Raw genomic sequence first — 27,153 nt, forward strand, 5'->3', positions numbered from 1 at the left:
TGACGAGAGATTAAAGAGGACACAAATAAATGGAGCTAGAAGAATTAATGTTGTTAAAATGTAATTGGAAAAATAAATACTGTTAATATATCCACACTATCCAAAGCAATCCATAGATTCAATACAATGTTCATCAAATAGCAATGATGTTCTTCACAGAAATGGAAAACAAACCCAAAATGTATACAGAACCACAAAAAGACACAGAAGAAGCATAGCTATCCTGAGCAAAAAGAACAAAACTGGAGGAATCGCATTACCTGAATTCAAATTATACTACAGAGTTCTAATAACCTAAACAGCATGATACTAGAATAAAAACACATGCATAGACCACTGGAATAGAATATAGAACCCAGAAACAAATCTATATATATTATATACAAATGTATAATATACATATAATATATATGCACATATATAATATATATTATATTATATTACATATATGTATGTATACATATATAACTTATAAACAAAGGTGTCAAGAACATACACAGTCTCTTCATACAAGATGTTGGGAAAACTGCATATCCATATGCAAAAGAATGAAACTAGATTCTTATCTCTTGCCATACACAAAAGCAAATCGAAACGGATTAAAGACTTAAATTTATGACCTGGATCTAGGAAACTACTAAAATAAAACATCTGCCAAAGGCTTTAGGTCATTGGTCTAGGCCATAATTTTTTTGAGTAATAACCCCAAAGTGCATCAATCAAATAAAATTGGACAAATAGGATCACATCAAGCTAAAAAAAGCTTCTGCACCGCAAAGAAACAATCAACGAAAGGGAAGAGAGAATCTACAGAATGGGAGAAAATATTTGCAAACTATTCATCTAATAAGGGGTTAATAAATAGAAGATATAAAGAGCTCCAATAACTTGATAGGGGAAAAATCAAATAATCAAATAATCTGATTAAAAAACAGGCAAAGGATATCAATAGACATTTCTCAAAAGAAGAAAAATGGCCAGCAAATACATACAAATATGTTTAGCATCATTAGTCTTCACAGAAATGCAAATAAAAATTATAATGAGATATCATCTCACCCAAATTAAAGTGGCTTTTATCAAAAAGACAGGCAATAATGAATGCTAGTGAGGATGTGGAAAAAGGGGAACCCTTGTATACTATTGCTGGGAATGTAAATTATTGCAACAACTATGGAGTACAGTATAGAGGCTCCTCCACAAAACTGAACATAGAACTACCACATGACTCAGCAATCTCACTATTGGGTATATATTTAAAGGAGGAGAAATTAGTATGTTGAAAAGGTTATCTCCATTCCTGTATTTATTCCAGCACTATTAACAATAGCCAAGATTTGGAATCAACCTAGGTAACCATTAAAATATGAATGGATAAAGAAATAATGGTATATATACACAATGGAATATCCATTTATATATCCATTAAAATAATGAAGTCCTGCCATTTACAACAACATGGATGGAGTTGGAGAACATTATATTAAGTAAGTCAAGCACAGAAAGACAAATATTACACATTCTCTCATATATGGGAGCTAACTATTAAAGACAATTGATCTCATGGAGACAGAAAGCAGAATGGCAGTTACCCGAAGCTAGGAAGGGTAGCAAGGAGGAGGGTATAAACCTGGATGGAAATGGACAATAGGTGCAAACATATAGTTAGATAATTAGGTAGAATAAATAATAGTTGGTAGAACAAAGTAACTATAAACAATAATTTAGAGTATACTTTAAAATAATGAAAAGAGTAGAATTGTACTGTTTCTAACACAAAGAAAAGATAAATGCCTGATGTGTTGAATACCACCATGACTCTGATTTGATTAACATTGTATAATGTATCAAAACATCACATGTACCCTATAATGATTAAAATATATGCAAATATTGTTTACCTATATTTAAAAAAATATTGAGGTGATGAATTTATTTTAAAAAGTATAAAATGAAAAACGTTTAAAATAGAAAAAAGCTTACAGAATAAGGATATAAAGAAAAAATTATTTTTGTTCAGCTTCACAAACTGTGTTTTAAGCTCGGTGTTCTTTCAAAAGTAAAAGAAAAATTAAAATGTTTATAAAGTAAAAAAGTTACATTAAATTCATTATTGGAAAAAAATATAAATTTAGTGTATCCTAAGTATAGAGCAGTTATAAACTCTACAGTAGCATACAGTAATGTACACTATTCACCATTTACTGCCTCACCCAGAACATATTCCAGTCCTCCAAGCTCCATGCATGGTAAGTGCCCTATACAAGTATACTACTTTTTATCTTGTATACCATATTTTTACTGTATCTTTTCCATGTTTAGATATATTCACATACACAAATACAACTGTTACAATTGTCTATAGTATTCAGTACAATAATGTCCTGTATAGGTTTATAGTCTAGGAGGTATAGGTTATACCAGATAGCCTAGGTGTGTAGTAGGCTATACCATTCGAGTTTGTGTAAGCACATTCTGTAACGTTTGTACGATGATAAAATCACCTACTGACACATTTCTCAGAAATATCCCTTTCATTAAGCAATGCATGTCTGCAGGTGAAAGCCTAAGTTTCAACCTATTTAGAAGTATACACAACATGTATGTATGCCAGTGCATGCACATACACTCATATACCCTCAGGAATCTTAACTAATTTATGTTTCTAAAAATTAGCATTCCCGTTTTGTTTGCAAGTAAAAAATAACTATGGCTTTAATTGTATAAAATGATAAACATGTACCCTTATCATTAAGCAAAATCTGATTGTAATTATTAAAATTAAGTAATTTATTTTTTTTCCTTTTTTTTATTTTTATTAAATCATAGCTGTGTACATTAATATGATCATGGGGCACCATACACTTGGTTCATAGATCGTTTGACACATTTTCATCATGCTAGTTAACATAGTTTTCATAGCATTTTCTTAGTTATTTTGCTGAGACCTTTACATTCCACATTTTTCTGCATGGTATATTTTAAGTTAAAAGTCAAGAACAGAGATTTGAGTAAGGTTTAAACATTTAACCACAGGTACCTAAAGTAGTTTGCATCTTTCTTTTGTGAAGATTTCCTTTCCAAAATAAATCAAAATTTATCCTTTAAATATTCTCCTTTGTTAACAACTCAGTTTTTTAACAAGTAGAAAAAAAATATATATATATATATATTTTTTTTTTTTTTTTTTTGCTGGGGCTGGGTTTGAGCCTGCCACCTCTGGCATATGGGGCCAGTGCCCTACTCCTTTGAGCCACAGGCGCCACCCAGAAAATAATTTTTATGATATATTGAAACTCAATATTACTTCTGAATTAAAAATTTTAAAACTTTTTTCTTTCATAAATGTATCATAGCCCTGGTTTTCTTTTCTTTCCTTATTTCTTTTTTTTTTGAGACAGTCTCACTTTGTCAACCTTGGTAGACTGTCATGGCAATATCATAGCTCACAGCAACCTCAAACTCTTGGGCTCAAGTGATTCTCTTGCCTCAGTCTCCCACGTAGCTGGGACTACAGGTGCTCACAACAACTCCCAGCTATTTTATTTATTTATTTATATTTAGAGACGGGGTCTCGCTCTGGCTTAGGCTGGTCTTGAACCTGTGAGCTCAGGCAATCCATCCACCTCAGCCTCCCAGAGTGTAAGATTACAGGTCTAAGCTACCATACCCAGCTTAGCCCTTGTTTTCATCTTATACTCTACTCTCATTAAATAGTGTCTAACAGAGTAAGCAAGTAATCACCTTTTTAAAAATGTACAAGAAATGAAGTGTGGTAAGATTTTTTTTTATTCAGATGTTTTCAATTTTATCTCCCACTTAATAGTCACACTTTTCCTCCTTGTTTAATGAATATGACATCACCAAAATAACTATTGGCACAGATAAACTACCATTACTCTACAAATATATATGACCAAAAACATAAAAGTTATATGCAGCATTTCACTCTATAAAGGTCAATTCAAGACTTAATTTACTAATTAAGATATAAAATTCCATTTACCAATCAGTAACTCGCTATCTTATACCTGAAAAAAACCTACATGTACCAAACTAAGATATAAAGGCATTCTATGTGGGGGGATGAGGTGAGAGGGCAAGTATATAGAGTGGAAATATGCTAACCAGATGAGACCAAGTTGCTGTAATACAGAAAAATCTATTCTACAGTGTTATTCTACTATCCTCTCAACGTGCATCACATTCATCTTTGCTTCTCCAATATCTCCAAGATTTAGGGTTATGTAAATATTCACACCCACCCAAGACCCAATAACTTTGCATTTTAAAGATGAAGATAGGTAAAGAGCTGTTGAAATTTCCTCACCTAAGTTCCATTAATTATGGATTCTCAAACTAAAATACCAATACTGTATGACCAATGGAATTTCGTCAATTATAAAACTTAGACACATTAAAGTTAATACATTTAATCATTATTAAAAGTCAATAATTAGTGGCTGGTGCCTGTGGCTCAAAGGAGTAGGGTGCCGACCAGAGGTGGCAGGTTCAAACCAGGTCCTGGCCAAAAACTGCAACAACAACAACAAAGTCAATAAATACTATACATTTAAAAGTTTCTAAGGAGGTTAAGTCAACACATTCTCTACTTGTGTTTATTCTAACCCACTTATCCAGGGGAGATAAATAATGAAAATGTACTCTGGTAAAGTAAAAAAGTTGTATACAACTGAAAAGTAATAGAATTAGTAGGTAAAATAACCTTCTTATAACTGACTCCAAAATTTAACAGGGTGTATACTTCACAAAACAGCCATAAGTGTAATATTTTGGAAAATGTTTTAAATTTATTTTTGCAGAGATAACATACCGTTAGCTATATATCCCAGCTGTGGTATAAGTTGCTCATCTTTACAATTTTCCCGTCCTGGAACAAGCCGCTGGAATTTTGTAGGATGAGGATTTCCATCTACGTCCACCAAAAATGGGGGGGGCATGAGGTGAGGAGCTTGTTGGGTTTGTTCATCCAACACATAGTTATTGGCATCACGGATAAGAGGTCGATAATCCGTGTGGAAGAACATCTGATCTGGAATCTTCATGAGAGATTTTTAGTATTTAATATACACAAGAATTTATAGATGAGCACTTACTTTCATTCCTAGAGCACAAGTGTTTTTCAAATCAGATAATTTTTGCATTCTCTTGTAGTCTTTTGTTGTTGAATGTATTTTCTAGGTAGAAGCCAATTACCTAGCAAGTCACTCTATCATTTCTCCACAAAATCCTATAATCTGCATTACTTCTATACTTCCATTACTATAAAATGCATCACCCTTCTATAATTATGATAGGAAAAAGTAGAGCAATAAACCAGCAAATAAAATTAGGTATTTATACTTAAGTTGCAGAAATCATATAAACCTATGCATAGGTTTACTTTTATTTGTTTTACTTGTTCTTGTTTACTTTTATTCAAATGAGGATAGATGAATTATAATATACGTGGTGAGATAGGGAAATAATCACATCAAAGATACTCAAAGATGATACAAATGTTGAGCTACCCTCAATGCTTCTAAATTTTCTTCCAAATCTAAGATTCTATAATCTATCCCAAATTCACAGCTAAAATATAAAGAGCTAATTAAGGTAGCTTCCAAAGTATTTTAACAGGATCAATAATAAAATAGCTACTGAAGAAAATGAACAAATTCAGTCACCACCTGTTCATTCCAAATTTATGATTAAGTAGATGTGATCGATTACTCTCTTATTATACCTGAAAGGCAATAGAGAATATGTTCTCAGCAAAAAGAATTCCTAATGAACTTTTATATCTCTATCATCCGATGTCTCAATAGTGATTCCTAGTGTTAAGTTTCATGCTCTGGCGAGGATAAAAAACTTACCAAAAAAGACACTTTCCTTATTAACTGAAAGAACTCAAACAAAATTGTGAATGATATAACCCCAAATTAAAATCTATAAGAAAAAATTAAATCTACTAACCTTTTCATAATATTTACTGCATCCAAAACCAAAAAGTAACAAATGCCCATGAGAATCTGTACAGGCAAAATGGTTTCCATCTGGCGAAAATTTACAGTCAAACACTGCACCATGACCTTGGCCTTCAATCTGAAATTCAGAAGAATCTCTTTACGTTATCTTAAAAGTAACTTTCAAATATTAGGTAGATGATAATGTCTCCTTGCTAATACCATAGGTTCTGTGATACATGAACATTCCAATGTACTCTCTGGCTTCTGTAGCCAGAACCCTACTGAAAGAGTAAAGCACTGATAAATATTAGGGAGAGTAAATTGCAATGGATGAAATCCATTCTTCCTAGCAATGTCATACTTCATGAATTACCAAATAGGTGACTGTGGAGATTAAAAAAGAACTAAATGCAACCAAATTGACAAAGATGCTGTCTCAGCAAATATTATCTTCATATATTAAATGGTAATGTCATTAAGTCCTCAAATTATTAATGTGACATTAATGTACACAAATCAATTTCACTAACAAAAGACAGAGACATTGTTAATGCTCTGGATCTGTGTAATGCCTATAAAAGTAAGTTCAAAGGCTGACCAATGATTTAGAAATGTTTACTCAGTTATTCTAAGAGAGAGACATTAAAAATGGAGGATATGCCTGTGGCTCAGTCGGTAGGGTGCCGGCCCCATATACCGAGGGTGGCGGGTTCAAACCCGGTCCCGGCTGAACTGCAATCAAAAAAAAAATAGCTGGGCGTTGTGGCGGGCGCCTGTAGTCCCAGCTACTCGGGAGGCTGAGGCAAGAGAATCGCTTAAGCCCAGGAGTTGGAGGTTGCTGTGAGCTGTGTGATGCCATGGCACTCTACCGAGGGCCATAAAGTGAGACTCTGTCTCTACAAAAAAAAAAAAAAAAAAATGCAGGATATGAGAATTCCCATCACTATAGAAGAGTATGTTCTACTAGGAGAACAGATAGCTCACCAAATTTTTCCAAGGTTTGTATTAAATATATTTTAAGAGCATCCATATCTCCAAATTTGTGTTTTCAAACAACTTCTGATTAAGTCATATGAGCTTTAACAGGGGCAGATGCAAGTATTACAGTCACCACTGTAATTCATAGATCAGGATTAGAGTTAATCGTTAATCTTTTATGATTTTGGTTCTCACGTAAGTTATTCTCTAAATTATTTTACTAATTTAAACACAGATAAATAAGAGGTTCCTTTACACTAGGTAAAAAATGTGATTACCAAGCTATCACATAAGTTAGTTTTAATTTGAACTAAACACAAACTTCCCTTACCATGTTAAAGTAATTCCGAATTTTGGTCCCTCGGTCAAGGTCCCAAATAAAAATGTTCCCATCATGACCCGCTGAAAGAATGATTCTTTGATCAAATGGATGTGCTTCCAAAACAAATACTTCATCATCATGCCCCTATGATAAAATCAATATACGAGAGAAAAGCAACATCATATTTGGTTTATTTGGTCAAATGGTGTTGAGAGTCTCACCAGAATGGTTCAGATGAATTCATGCACACTAATTTAATAGCATTTATTGTTATAGACAGTACATGAACAATATAGTTAGTTAGAATTCCTTACAACTGCTGATTTTGTAAAGTATTCAATGGACAGAAGACCCAGAAATGTTTTTAAAATAAAGATAGTCCAAACAACTACACCTCATTAACTAGGCCCCTAAAGTAGAATTGGAATATATAGGAACCTGCTATTTAAAAAGCTACAGAAAATGCAACAAACAGAATCCTTTCCTTAACCCACAATTCTGCCACCATGGTAACAGACAAAAACTCATTGTTCTTCAGCACTCTGTATCACTGGTATTTAAACTATATTTTGGGAGGCCCTAGGATCCATTTCAAGGATAGAGTACAGTGGCTCTGCTCTAGAACTGCTTCATACTTGAGGTTTCCATTTAATAAGTTTAGCTGAAAAACAGATTTGTTACAAAAAAGTCTGAAAACTAACGTTCTATGTTATATGTTTCCCTTCCAGTAAATAAATGTTTATCAGTATTTAGAGATATTAGATCAAGAGTCATGAAATATAGCCTGTAGTCCAAATATGACTACCAGATTTGTTTGTACATATAGCTTATGAAGTAAGAATAGTTTTTATATTTTTTAAAACTTGCAAAAAATACCCCACAAAACACAAATAAAATAAAACGAAGAATATGGAACAGAAACTGTATGTGCAAACTCTAAAATATTTACTATCTAGCCTTTTAAAAAGGGGATGGTAAAGGGCCTCTTACAGATGCCCGCTTTAAGATAATTATTAATTTTCCTCAAACTTAACTCTTAGTAATATATCAAAAAGTACATTATTAATAACAGTCTACAAGTCTTAGAAAATAACAGAGAACATCCTCAAGCTGCATTTCACTTAGGAACACACCTGCAAATTACATATCAGGAGCTTCTAAAAATAACCATACACTGTGAACCTCAAAAGTGCCATTTTTTCCCAAATCATGGTGTAAAATTGAGAACAATAGAGTATCCTATCATACTTCCATTACGGACAACCATATGCATAGCTTATTAATAAGTAACTGGAGACAGGTTCAGAATGTACAGTTGAGTAGGTAAAACCCCATTACAATAAATATAATTGCAACTGAAGTTTACCCAAACTTCTCAGTGATTACTGAAAGGTTCGTTCTTGGATATAAGAAAATCCCCTGCTCAATAATCAATCTGGTATAGCAAATATCTTCTACTTTGTAAAATTCAAATGATAATGACAAAATACTCCAGTATAGTGGGGAATTTAATTTTTTCGTCACATGCCTTAAGATAGGGTTTAGTCATTGTATCATGGGGAACGAAATCTAGTCAAAATCAGTGATGTCTTAAGATACATCATTTGTCATAAATTGTATTTATTACGCACTCTCCTATTTTTGCCACCACTACACAAATCTAAATTATTCTCCTGGCTACCATCATAGACTCTACAGTCTATCTGAAGTCACTCTTACCTCATTCCAATCTATTTCCTCTACTATGACCAGAATTAGAATTATAAGTAAAACTCACATGTCAATACTTTGCTTTAAGTCTTTAATGGTTTCCTACTTAACTTAGGATAAATCCTGTAAGATCCTAAATGGTCTGGTCTCTCTCTACTTTTCTAGTCTTAATCTGGTGAGACTGTTTCTGCTGTCCATGCTCCAACCAAATTGGCTTTTTTTTCAGCTCTCACTCACCTCAGGACCTTTGCATATGCTGTTCCTTCTTCCTAACCTCCTCCCATATGTGATTTACCAAACATCTGTTGACTCCCACATAAGATGTATGAGGAAAAAAACAAGAAAACATAATAAGAAAATATCAACTAAAGGCCAGGCATGGTGGCTCACACCTGTAATCCCAGCACTTTGGAATACTAACACAGGAGGATTGCTTGAGGCCAAGAATTCCAGACCATCTGGCCAACAGTAAGATCCTATCTCTACAAAAAAATTTAAAAATAGCTAGGCCTGATGTCATATGTCTGTAGTTCCAGCCATTCAGGAGGCTGAGACAGAATAATGGTTTGAGCCCAGGAGTCGAGGTAGCAGTGAACTATGACAATGCCACCATATCCTAGCTTGAGCAGCAAAGTAAGAGTCTGTCAAAATTAAAAAATAAAAAGAATAAATAAAATAAATAAAATATCAAGTAATACTAAACATTCATAAAAACAAATCAAGGTGATGTAATAAGACTAATACTGAGAGGCTATGTTGGATTGCTTGATTAGGGAAGACCCGATCAAGGAGGTGACATTTAAGCTGAGTAATTCCTATTTATCTTTCAAAACTTAACCCAAAGTTCACTTCCTTAGGAAGCTTTTCCTAATTCTACCAGATTAGATCTGGTCACCCTATTAGAAACTTGCATTCTATCTTGCCCTTTTCTTTCTTAGATTTATCTAACTAAATTTTTTTTCTCTTAATTGGTTGTCAGCTCCAGCAGGACAGGGCTCCATTTAATTTACTATTTATTTCTAATACTCAGTGTCTGGTACACAGTTTGTGTTCAAAAAGCATTTGCTGAATAGAACTTTACACTTAAAGACCCAAATATGTAATCATTAAAACTAAGCTATAAGCACTATACGCAAACTTCGGTAAACTTGACTTTTGCAAGGACTTAACACAGTCTCTCCAAAAATTCCTTCAGTAAGATTCACTGAAAACAGATGACCTGTGAGTCAACCCACAGGAAGAGTGCACCTAAACAGGACTGCAAATCAAGGTATTTATTAAGACAGAATTTTACATGGATCTATAAAACTAGGAGCTATAAGAAGGCTTTTCAAATAGAAATTAAAGAGATACAGAACTACATTGCCTAATGTTGTAGCTGACAGCCACGTGTGGCTATTAAACATTTGAAATGTAACTAAAAGGAATTGTGATGTTCAGTAAGGGTAAAATGCACACTAGATTTCAAGAATGTACTATGAAAAAAAGCAAAATATTTAATTAATAATCTTTATATTAATATGTATTGAAATACACAAGACTTGAGAGGTATATAAAAGATAAACTGGAAATCCTACCCAAATTAAACAAATCTTTAGAAACCTTAGATGCCTTAGGCTAAGATTATCTCACATAGGAAGTAGTGAAGTATAGATAATATTATAGTATATTACAAATGAAAGTTGAGTTGAGTTACAAGAATTTATTTCTAATCTGAACCCTAATACTCACTAGTATATAAACCATATGGCAATCCCTTGGCCTTCGCTTCTTAAAATGATTATGAATTGATAGTTTTAGCAGAAAAGAAATAAGGCTTTTAAACTGAATTTAATCTGAAGTCAACCAATATTACGATAAACTTACAAATATCAATCCTACCCATGAAATTTCCCTATCAAGTTTTCACATCACAAATGTTGCAGCCATTTATTATGACAAATATATTTTTAATGAGGAAAAAAGCAGCTTTATAATCCTACTTCTCCCACTTACCTCTATTTCTTATATAAAGTAATCACTGAAGATATTACACATGATCCCTTATAATATAAGGTAAGTTCTTCCCCCAAAGTAGTAACAATAAAAATTTCAACTCCTGAGAGAGAGCAAGATGGCGGCCGAGTAACAGCTACCTTGCATCTGGGCACCATGAGTCTGGGGAGATAAGACTCCAGGTATCTCTGGCTGGTGGGATCTGCCTATAATCATCCCTTTGAGGATACAGGGAGTCAGCGAGAGACTTCTGGACCCCAAGAGGAGGACAAAAACAGTGGAAAACTGGCAAGTGCTCGCGTGTGTTCAATTGGCCTAATCCCACGGACAGCTGTAAGTACAGTAGCAGACAGACTGCAAACCGGAAAGGCCTTACCTGTGAACTGTTTCAGTGTTTTTGAACTTGGCACTCAGTTGAACTGCCTTGGGGAGAGCTTGAGCAGAAGTGCGGAGAACTTGGGCATTGTCTAGGGCCCCAGACTGAGCTGCTAAGCTGGACAGAGATAAAAGTGTTTGGCTGTGGGCCAGAGGAAGCCATTGGGAGAGAACTGCCCCAGCAAGGTCCGCCTTCAGGGTTGCAGAGCAAGGATTGGACGGGAGCTAGTAACCTAGTGACTGAGCAGCCAAAAGACGGGGACTGAGCCACCTTACAGCCCTAACCCTCAGGGGCAGTGTGAGACCAGTTCTGGCACACTGGGTAAGTGGATAGCCACTTCAGCAGTGATTCCAGCGACAAGCACTTTCCTGGGAAAGCTTCTGCTTAGCAAGTTGAGAAGTTTAAAGTGCCTTTTAAGAAGGCTGAAGAGAGATTTAGGGTGTCTACCCTGTGGGGTTTGAGAATTCAGTGGAGGCCTCCAGTGGTATCAGCATTGTGATTAACATCTCATACCCAACAAGACCACCTGCTGCCCAGACAATATTCAACAAGATATATATACTCCTTTGTTTTTGGTTGTTTTTTTTTTTTTCTTTTTGTTTCTTTGGTTTTTGTTTATTTTGATGTTGTTGTTGTTTTGTTTTTTAACTTCAACCTTTTCTGTACAGATTTTTTTCTTTCTCAATATTTCTAGTTTAAATATGATTTCCCATTGCTGCCTTTTTTAATAAATAGAACTTCCTTTCTGCTAGTGTTTCTACCCCTATTATTTGGTTTCTCACCCAATTTCATCATGTAAAGTTTTCTGTTTGCTTGTTATGCTTTGATTTATAGCATTTTTGTCTTTCCTCTCTACTTGGTGGAGGCGGGGTACTGTGTCTGATCAGGTTAGCAATGAGCTACTGAACTCAAGGGAACCACCCAACCGGGCACCCCCAGAGGTTGGGGTATTTTTAAGATTGTGTCAAAGTACCCTACTGTACACCTATATTGCCCTATCTCCCTCTTTCTGTGCCTCTCTTCTTTTTGTCAATATTCCTTTTACCCACCCCCTCTCCTTTCCTATTTTATTTTCATTCTTTCCTTCTTTCTTTCATCCCTTCTTGCTCTTCAACCTTCTCATCCTTCTGGTTCTGTACAAAAAGGACTCATGGAAACCTTAGTCACAGGCACGGGAACTTAAAGAGCAAGAGAAACTGAAAGGAAAATTAGGGTAAGGAAACAGATAAAAGAAACCACTCATGAGGAAGAATCAGCAGAAAACTCCAGGCAACATGAAGAACCAGTCCCAACAACCCCTCCAAAGAACCATGAGGTAGCTACTGCAGAGGATTCCACCTATAAAGAAATGTTAAGAATGACAGAAAAGGAAGTTAGAATACACATGATGAAAACAATGAAGAAAATGATGGAAACAATGAAGGAAACTGCTAATAAAGTGGAAAATAACCAAAAGGAAATCCAAAAACAGAATCAAATAAGAGATGAACGATATGAAGAATATAAAAAGGATATAGCAGAGCTGAAGGACCTGAAACAGTCAATTAGGGAACTTAAAGATGCAATGGAAAGTATCAGAGACAGGTTAGACCATGCAGAAGAAAGAATTTCAGAGGTAGAAGACAAAGCTCTTGAGATAACTCAGATAGTAAAAGAGGCAGAAAAGAAGAGAGAAAGCAGAAAGTTCACTGTCAGAATTATGGGACCTTATGAACGGTTCCAACATACGAGTTATAGGAATCCCAGAAGGGGAAGAAGAATGCCCCAGAGAAATGGAAGCCATACTAGAGAATATTATAAAAGAAAATTTCCCAAATTCACCAAAGATTCTGACACACTGCTTTCAGAGGGATATCGGACCCCAGGTCGCCTCAACTCTAACCGAGCATCTCCAAGACACATTGTGATGAACCTGTCCAAAGTCAAGACAAAAGAAAAGACTCTGCAAGCTGCCAGGAGTAAGTGCCAGTTGACCTACAGGGGCAAATCCATCAGAGTGACCGCAGACTTCTCTAATGAAACTTTCCAAGCAAGAAGACAATGGTCATCTACTTTTAATCTACTTAAACAGAACAATTTCCAGCCCAGAATTCTGTACCCCGCTAAGCTAAGCTTCAAAATTGACGGAGAAATCAAATCATTTACGGATATACAAACATTGACGACATTCGCCACAACAAGATCAGCTCTACAGGAAATACTTCAACCCTTTCTACACACTGACCACTACAACAGATCAGCAGAAAAGTAAGAACTCAGAAATTAAAGGACAGAACCAAACCTCCACACTGATGCAAAAGACAAAACCAAGCAATGAACTGTCACAAAATAAGATGAATAGAATACTACCACACTTATCAATTTTCTCAATAAATGTTAATGGCTTGAATTCCCCACTAAAGAGACATAGATTGGCTGACTGGATTAAAAAACACAAGCCATCCATTTGCTGTCTGCAAGAAACACACCTGGCTTCAAAAGACAAATTAAAGCTCCAAGTCAAGGGTAGGAAGACAATTTTTCAGGCAAATGGAATTCAGAAGAAAAGAGGTGTTACAATCTTATTTTCAGATACACGTGGATTTAAAGCAACTAAAATCAAAAAAGACAAAGATGGTCACTTTATATTGGTCAAGGGAAAAATACAACAAGAAGACGTTTAGATTCTAAATATTTATGCACCCAATTTAAATGCTCCCAGATTCTTGAAACAGACCTTACTCAGTCTGAGAAATATGATATCTGATAATATCATAATCACAGGGGACTTTAACACAACTCTTACAGAGCTGGACAGATCCTCTAAACAGAAATTAAACAAGGATATAAGAGATTTAAATGAGACCCTAGAACAACTGTGCTTCATAGACGCATATAGAACACTCCATCCCAAAGATAAAGAATATACATTCTTCTCATCACCCCATGGAACATTCTGCAAAATAGATCATATCCTGGGACACAAAACAATAATCAACAGAATGAATAGAACTGAAATTTTACCTTATATCTTCTCAGGCCATAAGGCACTAAAGGTGGAACTCTAACAAAAACGTTCAACCTCACACAAAGGCATGGAAATTAAACAATCTTCTGTTGAATAACAGATGTGTGCAGAAAGAAATAAAACAGGAAATTAACTTCCTTGAGCATAACAACAATGAAGACACAAGCTACCAAAACCTGTGGGATACTGCAAAAGCAGTTGTGAGAGGAAAATATATCGCTTTAGATGCCTACATTCGAAAAACAAAGAGAGCGCATCAACAAACTCACAAGCCATCTTATGGACTTGGAAAAAGAAGAACAATCTAAGCCTAATGTCAGTAGAAGAAAAGAAATCTCCAAAATCAAATCAGAGATCAATGAAATTGAAAACAAAAGAATCGTTCAGAAAATTAATGAAACAAGGAGTTGGTTTTTTGAAAAAATAAATAAAATAGATAAACCATTGGCCAGACTAATGAGAAATAGAAAAGTAAAATCTCTAGTAATCTCAATCAGAAATGATAAAGGGGAAATAACAACTGATCCCACAGATATACAAGAGATCATCTCTGAATACTACCCTGTTTTCCAGAAAATAAGACAGTGTCTTATTTTAAGGTGTGGTCCCAAAGAAGTGCTAGGTCTTATTTTCAGGGGATGTCTTATCTTTCCTGTATTAGGTCTTATTTTCGGAGGGTGTCTTATTTTCGGGGAAACGGGGCACGAGAAACTCTATGCCCACAAATTTGAAAATGTGAAGGAAATGGATCAATATCTGGAATCACACCCTCTCCCTAGACTTAGCCAGAAAGAAATAGAGCTCCTGAACAGACCAATTTCAAGCACTGAGATTAAAGAAACAATAAAAAATCTTCGAAACAAAAAATGCCCTGGTCCAGATGGTTTCACACCAGAATTCTATCAAACCTTCAAGGAAGAGCTTATTCCTGTACTGCAGAAATTATTCCAAAAAAATCAATGAAGAAGGAATCTTCCCCAACACATTCCACGAAGCGAACATCATCCTGATACCAAAACCAGGAAACTACCCAACCAAAAAGGAGAATTTCAGACCAATCTCACTCACGAATATAGAGGCAAAAATTCTCAACAAAATCTAGCCAATAGATAACAGCTTATCATCAAAAAAGTCATACATCACGATCAAGTAGGTTTCATACCAGGATGCAAGGCTGGTTTAACATATGCAAGTCCATAAACGTTATCCACCATATTAACAGAGGCAAAAATAAAGATCATATGATCCTCTCAATAGATGCAGAAAAAGCATTTGATAAAATCCAGCAACCTTTTCTAATTAGAACTCTGAAGAGTTATAGGCATAGGTGGGACATTTCTAAAACTGATTGAAGCTATCTATGACAACCCACAGCTAACATTTTACTGAATGGAGTAAAACTGAAAGCTTTTCCTCTTAGAACTAGAACCAGACAAGGTTGTCCTCTGTCACCTTTACTATTCAACACAGTGTTGGAAGTTCTAGCCAATACAATTAGGCAAGACAAGGAAATAAAGGGAATCCAAATGGCAGCAGAGGAGGTCAAACTGTCCCTCTTTGCTGATGACATGATCCTATACTTAGAGAATCCCAAAGACTCAACCACAAGACTCCTAGAAGTCATCCAAAAATACAGTAATGTTTCAGGATATCAAATCAATGTCCACAAATCAGTAGCCTTTGTATACGCCAATAACAGTGAAGATGAGAAGCGAATTAAGGACGCAACTCCCTTCACATTAGTTTCAAAGAAAATGAAATACCAGGAATATAGCTAACGAAGGAGGTGAAGGACCTCTATAAAGAAAATGATGAAATCCTCAGAAAGGAAATAGCAGAGGATTTTAACAAATGGAACAACACACCATGCTCATGGATGGGCAGAATCAACACTGTTAAAATGTCTATACTTCCCAAAGAAATCTACCTATTCAATGCCATTCCTATCAAAATACCAACATCATACTTTCAAGATTTGGAAAACATGATTCTGCGTTTTGTGTGGAACCAGAAAAAAACCCGTATAGCTAAGGCAGTTCTTTGTAATAAAAATAAAGCTGTAGTCTGTACTACAAAGCCACAGTGGTCAAGTCAGCATGGTACTGGCACAAAAATAGAGACGTAGACACTTGAAATTGAATAGAAAACCAAGAAATGAAACTAACATCTTACAACCACCTAATCTTTGATAAACCAAACAAGAACATACCTTGGGGGAAAGACTCCCTATTCAATAAATGGTGTTGGGAGAACTGGATATCCACATGTAAAAGACAGAAACTGGACCCACATCTTTCCCCACTCACAAAAATTGATTCAAGATGGATAAAGGACTTAAATTTAAGGCATGGAACAATAAAAATCCTCAAAAAAGCATAGGAAAAACACTGGAGGATATTGGCCTGGGGAAAGACTTCATGAAGAAGACTGCCATGGCAATTGCAACAACAACAAAAATAAACAAATGGGACTTCATTAAACTGAAAAGCTTCTGTACAGCCAAGGAGACAACAACCAAAGCAAAGAGACAACCTACACAATGGGAAAGGATATTTGCATATTTTCAATCAGACAAAAGCTTGATAACTAGGATCTATAGAGAACTCAAATTAATCCACATGAAAAAAAACCAACAATCCCATATATCAATGGGCAAGAGACATGAATACAACCTTCTCTAAAGAAGACAGATGAATGGCTAACAAACATATGAAAAAATGTTCATCATCCCTATCTATTAGAGAAATGCAAATCAAAACCACCCTGAGATACCATCTAACCCCAGTGAGAATGGCCCACATCACAAAATCTCAAAACTCCAGATGCTGGCGTGGATGTGGAGAGAAGGGAACACTTTTACACTGCTGGTGGGACTGCAAACTAGTACAACCTTTCTGGAAGGAAGTATGGAGAAACCTCAAAGCACTCAAGCTAGACCTCCCATTTGATCCTGCAATCCCATTTCTGGGCACCTACCCAGAAGGAAAAAAATCCTTTTATCATAAGGACACTTGTACTAGACTGTTTATTGCAGCTCAATTTACAATCGCCAAAATGTAGAAACAGCCTAAATGCCCACCATCCCAGGAACGGATTAACAAGCTGTGGTATATGTATACCATGGAATACTATTCAGCTATTAAAAAAAATGGAGACTTTACAGCCTTCATATAAACCTGGATGGAAGTGGAAGACATTATTCTTAGCAAAGCACCACAAGAATGGAGAAACATGAATCCTATGTACTCAATTTTGATATGAGGACAATTAATGACAATTAAGGTTATGGGGGGGCGAAGGAAAAACAGAGAGAGGGAAGGGGGGAGGGGGCGGGGCCTTGGTGAGTGCCACACCTTCTGGGGGCAAGACATGATTGCAAAAGGGACGTTACCTAACAAATGCAATCAGTGTAACCTGGCTTATTGTACCCTCAATGAATCCCCAATAATAAAAAAAAAAAAAAATTCAACTCCTGCAAAAAACAAAATAACTTATAGATCCTTGACTGGATACACTAACATAATAGATAAATGACTATAAGGATCTTGAAAATATTTCATACTTGCTTTTAGCGAGTATACCATGTATCACCTCCATTTTGCAGACATACCTGCAAGTGGGCCCACAAATAATTACTCTACCAAAGGCTAGTAGTAAGTCATAGAAAGAAACTAGAAGCTAACTTTCCTAGAATAATGTACTTTTTATATTTTAATTACTCTAAAAATAAAATACTTACAGATAAAGTATGAAGAAGCTGCCCTGTGATAGAATTCCATACTTTCAAAAGGAAATTGTTCACTGCTGTAGTAACTGTGGTATCATAACGATCCCATGCTACCATAGTCACCTTAAGTTTAGTGACCTTATCTTCTCCAGATGGCAAATTATTCCTAAACAAAACAATTTATAGTATTCATACCTTATAAATTTTTGCATGTAAAATAGCAAGTTTTGACAAAATTTCTCTAGAAGCATCCAACTGTTTAGATGAAAAAAAAAAAATCCTAAACTATAGCTTTAAGTATTTCAGGGCTATACCCCAAAGAAAGGAACCATAATGTCCCAAAGAGGTAATTATTCATCTTTCAATCAACAGTGAGGGTGATAAAACAGACTGCTGATTAAGTGTAAATGTAATGTTGAGTAGAAATGGTAAATATGTGAAATATTTTTAAAGTATCTTTAGTAAATTAGAAAAAAAGATATGTTTAACTTTTTCATATGTTTAAGATGACAGAGATAACTCTCAAAGTAGAAAGTAATATAAACAGATATAAAAAATGAGCTATAAAATCTAAGGCATAGAATGATTCTGTGGGTCTGAGTAGAACATAGAGATCTTTAGGTCACGATAGACCATAATTGTTTTTTTTTTTGACACACTGTCACCCTGGGTAGAATGTTATGGTATCATCATTGCTCACAGCAACCTCAAACTCTTGGCCTTAATATATCCTCCTGCTTCAGCCTCCTAAGTAGCTGGGACTACAGGTACTGCCACAACAACCAGCCATTTTTTCTACTTTTAGTAGAGACAGGGTCTTGCTCTTTCTCTGGCTGGTTTTGAATTCCTGAGCTCAAGCGATCCACTCACTTCAGACTCCCAAAGTGCTAGGATTACCTGCATGAGCCACCACACCCAGCCCTAAAACCAGAATTTTGAATGAGTCAGCAATGTCCATATCATTTAGTCTGATAATCAACAACAAAAGGTGATTTACTTAGAGACTGAATATAGACATAAACTTCATATCTACCAATTAACTTCCAACTACTTACTAATGTAAAAAGATATTTTATGTTCAGTATTAAATATAATTCAATGTAAAAGATAATATAAGAGAACCACTGAAATATCAAATATAGATTCTTACCCAGTCATTTTAGTAGCCATATCTAGCACTATACTCTTCCATTCTTGTTGCTGATATTGCCATATTCTTGCTGTTCCATCTCTACTTCCACTAACAAACCGTAAACTAAAAAGAAAATTAAAATAGCCTATTAATTTTCTTTAAACTAGAAATTGCTATTTTTTTCTGAATATAAAAATAATATGTTCACCCTTATACACTACTGGAGGGAATGTAAAATGGTACAGTTACTTTGGAAAACAGTTGTAGTGCCTCAAAATATGACCCAGCAGTATTATTCCCAGGTATACATCCAAGAGAAATGAAAGTGTGAATCTACATAAAAATGTGTACATGAATGTTCATGGCAGCAGCATTATTCATAAGACAAAAGGTGGAAACAATTCAAATGTCCACCGATGGATAAAAGATATGGCATATTCATACAATGATTATGCAGCAATAAAAAGGAATGAGTTAATGATATATGCTGTGGCATAGATGAATCTAGAATAGGTAAATCTACAAAGATAAAAAGTAGATTAATGGTTGTCTAGAGCTAGATATGGAGTATAGGATGATTGAGGGTGACAGCTAAAAGGTATGTGGGCTTTCTTTCTGGGGTGATGAAATATTCTAAAATTGACTGTGATGATTATAGGGTAACAACCCTATGAATATAAATATTCAAACCCATTGAATTTTATGTTATGTAAAATATATCTCAATAATGATGTTATTAAACATATACACTCACCCATAAATCTCTCACTGCCAACATTTTAGTTTTTATTCTTTCAGAATTTATTAAATACATAATATATGTGTATACTTATATAGTTTCCTCTACAGGAAATAGAATAATACATATAATGTTTTTCCCTAATATAACTATATTTTACAGATATATTTCTATATTTACAAGTATAAAACTACCATTGCATTTAATAAGTATTCCACTATATGGATGCATCACAATTTAACCCTGTAATGATCAATATTTATAGTTTCCAGTGTTCACCACAACAATATATCGTTGTATAACTTTATACTTGTTTTTGCTGAGTCAAAAAGTAGGCAAATCTTTTAATACACACTATCAAATTGTTTCCCTGGAATTTTTTAACAATTTACAATCTTATCAAAAGTTGTAGGAGAATGTCCATTTTCCCCACATCCTGGGCAATATTTGGGTATTATCACTTTTATTATTTTGTAATCCTGAGAGAAAAAAGTTATTGTTGTTTCAATTTGCACTTGACTTTTAGTAAAACTGCATATCTTCCGATATGTTTATTGGACATAAATAATTAAAACAAAATAATGAGATTCTCCTTAAGGGAAAAAGGCAAGGAATTAAAAATTTAGATTCTTCTAACATGAAATAGTAGTTGCACAAACCTTCTAATATTTAACTCAGTATAGTGCAGTTAAGCAAATCTTAAAATTTATTTGAAGGTTCTGTCATCCATAATATAGACATCACTCTTCGTAGGCCATCATTATTTACTATTACATTTAACAAAAATAAAAAAAAAATCATCACTGTGATCACCTATTGTCCCATAAATATTAAAAAATTTAAAACAATGTAACCTAATTTTTTGTACCATCAAAATAATCTGGAAAAAAAAAGGGAAACAACCTGATTTTTCAATTAAATTTTTAACACCCTTCTTGGTGTATAACTGACATGTAATATTTAAAGTGTATAGTTTAAAGAGTTTTGACAATTGTATACAATCATGAAATCATCATCACAATCAAAATAAACTTATTAATCACCTCAAAATAAAAATAAAACATGGTCACTACATAAAGTTCTTACAAACATAAAGGTTGAACATCCCTAATCAAAAGTCCACAATATGAAATGCTCCAAAATACGAAAACTTTTGAGCACCAACATGATGCCACAATTCAAAAATTCCACACAGCATACCTAATTCATGCGATAGATCATAGTCAAAATACAGTCAAAACTTTATTTCATGGACAAAATTATTTAAAAAATACTATATAAAATTAACTTCAGGCTATGTGAATAAGGTGTACATGAAACATAAATGAATTTTGGATTCAGACTTGGGTTCCACACTCAGGATATCTCATTATGTATATGCAAATATTCAATCTGAAAAAAATCCAAAATGCAAAACACTTCTGGTCCCAAGCACAAGAGAAACTCAACCTACATGTGGATACAAATTTATGGTAGGTGGTTAAAATTTTAAATCTATTATTCCGAATCAACTTTTAGTCCACGACCTTTCTGACCATTACTAAAACACCATCACCCTTTCGGGAACAAATATTGTACAGGGTGTACAGATATCTGTATGTAATTTCTGAGTTTACAGACATATGAAATACGTATCACATGTGTAGTAAGAGATAGTAAGTGATACATATATTCAGAGGTGGTCAAGATAGCTAAACTGTGGCTCAAGGAGTAGGGCGCCAGTCCCATATGCCGGAGGTGGCGGGTTCAAACCCAGCCCCGGCCAAAAACCACAAAAAAAAAAAAAAAAAAAAAAAGTAGGAATAGTTAATAAAACACTGTAGGTAGGGCAGGAACCTGAAAAGGAAGATAAGACTTAGATAAGAAGAGACAAAGAAAGGAGGGAGAGAGAGAAATAAAGAGGAGGAGAATGGGGATGTAGAAAGTAGGAGGGAAAAGAAAAAAAAATAGGGGAAGGTAGAAAATAGCACTTCTGGGTAGGAACGAAGTGTGGAAAAGTATAAGCAAAGAAATGGGTGAGATAATATACATGGGATGTGATAGAAATAATGAGTACATCAATTAGGCTGGATTTATATGGACAAAACAGTAGATGAGAAAATAATGTAAGTCTAAATCAAGCAGCAGACAGCTCTAAATGCTAAGCTAAGATGTTTACATTCTATTCCATAGACTGAGAAGAGGAAACACTAAAGATTTATGAATAAATAATGTTGATCTAGCAGAGATAGCAGGTCAAATAATGGAACCCTTTACTAAGGTAAATGCTAACAGAAATGGACAGAAGAAATAATGAAAAAGAAAACACTCAGAAAGGAAGAACTGATAAACCATGATTACTACATGGATGAGATCATTTGAAAGGAACGAGTAAGAATATCATCAAAGATAACCTAAGTGACTGGACAGAAATGAGATATCTATAGTAGAGGTGGTTGCTTCTGAGAGAACAGTAGTAAAACATGTCAAACATCTGTTTATGTAAACATGTACTACGTAATTACCTGTCTCCGTTGTTACAGAACTGAACAGCAACAACTTTATCCTAAGACATAAAACAACAGATTTTAGGTTAAAATGAATTAATTTGTAAAATGAATAAACTACTCTTCTTCCCCTCAAATGCACATGCAAAAGCATCATGAAGTAGTCTCTTTTAATTATAAATTAGAAAACCTCTAATTTCCTTAAAAAATTTAATAATGGCTGAAACAATATGTTAAGTAAGAAGGAATACTTATTGGCAGTAATCTGAAACAAACCAGACATAAGAAAATCTGCTTATAAACCATATCTATAGAAACAAATAGTTCTGAATGGGAATTACTATTAATTACTTACTATATCCCCTGTAATAAGACAACACATTAGTTAAGATACCACCTTAAAATAACTGATATAATAGTAGTTGGATTAAATTTTCTACTTGTTTAATAAAAATAAATTTAAAAAAAGCAATTATTTCTTGTTTTCCATATGATTTAATTATTTTACCGTGGATTCATCCGACATTCTGAAGATACTTTATATACTTTAGATACTGCTAATTAAATTTTCTTTTAGAATGATTAATCTTTACTTTTATAAATATAGTATGTGTAGTAGTGATAATAAGATTGAAGTGTAAGCCAGTGTTTGCAATTTGCTTCACTTTATTTGTTGGTAGTAAAGCTAAAATGCACCTCAAAAGTACACATTTTTAGAAATCACTGAGTTAACTGAACTGCATTTGAACTTATATCTTTAAAAAGCTGATACTAAATATCTTCATTTTTATAATTATTTTTCATTTTATTTTGTATTTCCACTAGTATTTGCAATAATTGGTTTTGGATGTTCTAAAGTAATATTTTAGTGACTACCAGCTGTCACTGATTCCAACAGAGAGTGTTTACTTTTTCTGATGTTTCTTCTTAAACTATGTGTCTGCAAATATAACTCCAAATATAACGCCTTTTCCCCATCCTCAATTCTTTTTTATTCATTTATTCCTTTCTCTTCACTCAGCTCTTAACAAACCTGAATGCACACACACACACAAACACACACACCCCCACCCTGTTTGGGTGGTAACTGCAAAGATCCTCTTCGGCACGTTCTACCACAAATGGATTTCTCCCACTTAATGGTCTCAGACTGAGATGTTAAAATATATCTTAAGTTTTTCTCTTTCACAATTTAAGTAATAGTCCAGTATTTTAGTATCTAGAAATAAGTAACAATAAAGTAAGAGCTCAGCAGGGTTCACTAACTAGTCCTCATAAGGAGAATATCCAATTACGTTTTTATGTTAGGACAAAAACCAAGACACTGTTCCCAAAAGCTCCAAGAGAAGGTTTCTAACAGGGGTCTACATATTTCTAGAAAACAACTGCTTGTTCAACTCACAAAGCACCTTCTGTTAGAGTTATCTTCCAAGGAAACTGTATGTGTTTTATTAACATACATTTCTATTACAAAGGAGATGTCAACGGTAATCTAGCATTAAGACCTACAAAGCTGAGTGCTTTCAATTGCTGATTATATAGCTTTGACAATGAGGCATATGAGCTGTACAGTGAACTAAAACAGATATTATCTCATACTCCACAGTAAATAATTATCCAAAGAAGAAAGTAAGAAAAGAAAGAGGAAGAGATGCATGAAAGGTGCACAGGGATATAAAAAATAGGGGCTCTAAGCTTCCTGAAAAGCTACCTTCCACCAATGGTTTTAATCCAAACATATACTTGTTCCCCAAAACAAGTATAGAATCTTGTTCTATAATCTTGTAGAATCTAACAAGTAACAGTAAAGTAAGATCTTAGCAAGTGTTTTACAATATTCTACAAGTCTTTAATGGCATTCTGAAAACAATAACACTAAGATCAACAAACTAAATTCACTAAAAATATTTTTCTCCCCTAGGACATACTTACTGTCTTTCATTCAGTGTGTAGATTTCAAGTAAGAAGCAGCTCATATAACTAATAGTACAGCAGGCTAAAAAGAGTTTTCACAAACTATTACTGTAGTGTGTGTATGCATGTCATGAGACTATATATATAAAATATTGATACATTTTTTCTTTTTATATATAATCAAATAGGATACCTGTTAAATATCACAACCATAATAAATCCAGGATTTTACGCTTATGTTTATTACTAAAGAAACACCTTGCCATACAGGTTTTAGTAACATCCTATATTAAAGTATAGTACAAATCAGAAAATAAAAAATGAAACCAATTTTCCAGGGTGTTAAAAAATAAAGTACTATATTTAAATTTCTAATTTTGCTCTTACCGTATGTGATTCTAATTCAGCAATTTTCTCAGGAATCTCAGAACCCAAATAATACAGTCTAATCACGTGATCAGTGCTACCTGTTGTGATGAACATACCACCTGGAAAATAAGATTGCATTCTAACCATCAAAGACATTAACACTTCAGAGAAAAAGTAAAATTCAAGAAAAGCTAATGAAATATATAGATAACTGTATCATTTACCCAACAAAATCTACCAACTATGAACTAAATACAGACCTATGGATCATAAACTTTTTTTTTTTTGAGACAGAGTCTCACTATGTCACCCTCGGTAGAGTACCGTGGTGTCACAGCTCACAGCAACCTCAAACTCTTGTGCTCAAGCAATTCTCCTGCCTCAGCCTCCCAAGTAGCTGGGACTACAGGCACCTACCACAATGCCTGACTATTTTTTGTTGCAGTCGTCATTGATGTTTAGCTGAGTTCGAACCTACCACCCTCGGTGCATGTGGTTGGCACTGTAACCACTGTGCTATGGGCGCCACTCTGGATCATAAACATTAAACGACACAAACTTGAGAAATTCATATAAAATTATGAAATTATGTTTCAAAATTGTTTATAAAACAACTCATATCTACAGCTCTCTTTATAATGACTATAGTGGTTGAATGAGGTGATGAAAAAGTTCTAGAGATAGACAATGGTACTGGATGGAAAATAATGTGAATATATACTTAATGCCATAGCACTATACACTTAAAAATGATTGAAATGAAAAATTTTGTCAGTATGTTTTACCACAATTAAAAAAGACAAGAAAATAAAAGGCTAACTGAAATAGAATTCTTAGTAATAGAAAAAGCACTGTTTACACACTATACTAGTGCCTTCCATATGAAGCCATAGTACATATTATCTATAAAGTTAGGGCAGTATTTTTTAATTGATTGGGGAAGGAATTATATACATCATTAGTGGATATTAGAATAGTAGTCTGTTTTTCACCAAGCAAAATCTGCATTATAAAAATATATAAAATCATGAAGAAAAAATCCCTATTACACGTAATTAGAATCCAAAAAATTCTCTCTATATATGGTTCATATTTTTGGTATGCTTCCATTAAGGCTCAAATGTATACATTCTTTCTTCATAAAAAAAAAAGCAGGCCAGACACAGTGGTTCACATATGTAAACCTAGCACTCTGGAAGGCCGAGGCAAGAGGATCCCTTGAGCTCAGGAATTCAAGACCATCCTAAGCAAGAGTGAGACACCCTCTCTAAAAATAGCCAGTGGTGTGGTGGGTGCCTGCAGTCCCAGCTGCTTGGGAGGCTGAGGCAAGAAGATTGCTTGAACCCAAGAGTTTGAAGTTGATGTGAGCTATGATACCATGGCACTCGACTGAGGTAAAAAAAAAAAAATAACCTTCAAAAACTTTTTTTATTAATATTAAATCATAGCTGTGTACATTTAATATTCTCAAAACAGAAATTCTATTTTTATACATACCAGAACTGAAAGATGAACAGGATATCTGAACTCCAGGTCTGGATCTCTCAGTAAATTTCACTGGACGATCTCTAAAGAAAAAAAAATAATTTTTAATTTTTCATCATGTTCATCAAATGGGCAAGAATCCTAGTACCGTGCTGGTTATTGATCAACTTAGCATCAATATCATAGAAACACCTAAAGGGAAGTGATCAATAAGCACTACTCCCATCATTTAGATTAAAAAATGTACTTAACCTTGCAAATATACTTTATAATATCCATATTACCACCATAGCTTTACAAACATATTACTGTGTTACTTTCTACTATCATTATGAGAAGTTCAAAGTCTCCTTACCAATGTAAGAAAGGATACAAATAAAATGCCTTACCAAAATTTTCTAAATAAATTAAATAGCCTCTTCAACACTGATATAAAAATTTTATTCTAAAATCTCTAACAACCAGTTGAAGTAGGCAGGAATATGTGTACGCACACACACACACAAACATACACACACACACATATATATAAAAACTATGGACTACTAAGAATAAAGGTAATAAACAAAAATTAATATGGTTGATTTTTAAACTGCTTTTAAACTTACCTAAACTTCATTGTTTTTACATGCCATTGCCAGAAACAGATTGTTCCATCAGCACCAGTAGAAGTGAGGTATCTGGTTGTGCCTTTTGTTGATGGACAAAACTTAAAAAAAAATATGATTCAAATAGAAAGTTTTCATATGCAAACTAACTTCAAACACAGCATGTTTTAAACTTCAATAACTTCAATAAATATAATTTAAATAAATTCCCTTAAAATTTTCAGTTTAAAGGGATTATTTAAATTTCTTAGATTAATGGAAATTAAAAATTTTAAATATCAAAAAACTGTAGAAAAATAGTATTTGAATATGGTATAAAATATTTTAGTCCTAAAA

General features: G+C 34.1%; 1 protein-coding gene across 2 annotated transcripts in view; it reads right to left on the reverse strand.

Annotated features, from left to right (window-relative positions):
- Positions 1-27,153, reverse strand: part of BRWD3 (bromodomain and WD repeat domain containing 3) — a 157,274-nt gene that overhangs the window by 60,850 nt on the left and 69,271 nt on the right. For both annotated transcript variants that reach the window (XM_053580305.1, XM_053580306.1), the window contains exons 9-17: positions 26,818-26,918; positions 26,222-26,292; positions 24,743-24,843; positions 22,460-22,500; positions 19,235-19,339; positions 18,097-18,250; positions 7,279-7,413; positions 5,977-6,105; positions 4,835-5,060 (exon numbers count right to left, since the gene is read on the reverse strand). In XM_053580305.1, coding sequence (XP_053436280.1) covers positions 4,835-5,060; positions 5,977-6,105; positions 7,279-7,413; positions 18,097-18,250; positions 19,235-19,339; positions 22,460-22,500; positions 24,743-24,843; positions 26,222-26,292; positions 26,818-26,918 — 1,063 coding nt within the window. The remainder of the gene's footprint in view (positions 1-4,834; positions 5,061-5,976; positions 6,106-7,278; positions 7,414-18,096; positions 18,251-19,234; positions 19,340-22,459; positions 22,501-24,742; positions 24,844-26,221; positions 26,293-26,817; positions 26,919-27,153) is intronic.

This window comes from Nycticebus coucang, chromosome X, assembly GCF_027406575.1.
Source record: "Nycticebus coucang isolate mNycCou1 chromosome X, mNycCou1.pri, whole genome shotgun sequence".
In the NCBI taxonomy this organism is placed as follows: domain Eukaryota; kingdom Metazoa; phylum Chordata; class Mammalia; order Primates; family Lorisidae; genus Nycticebus; species Nycticebus coucang.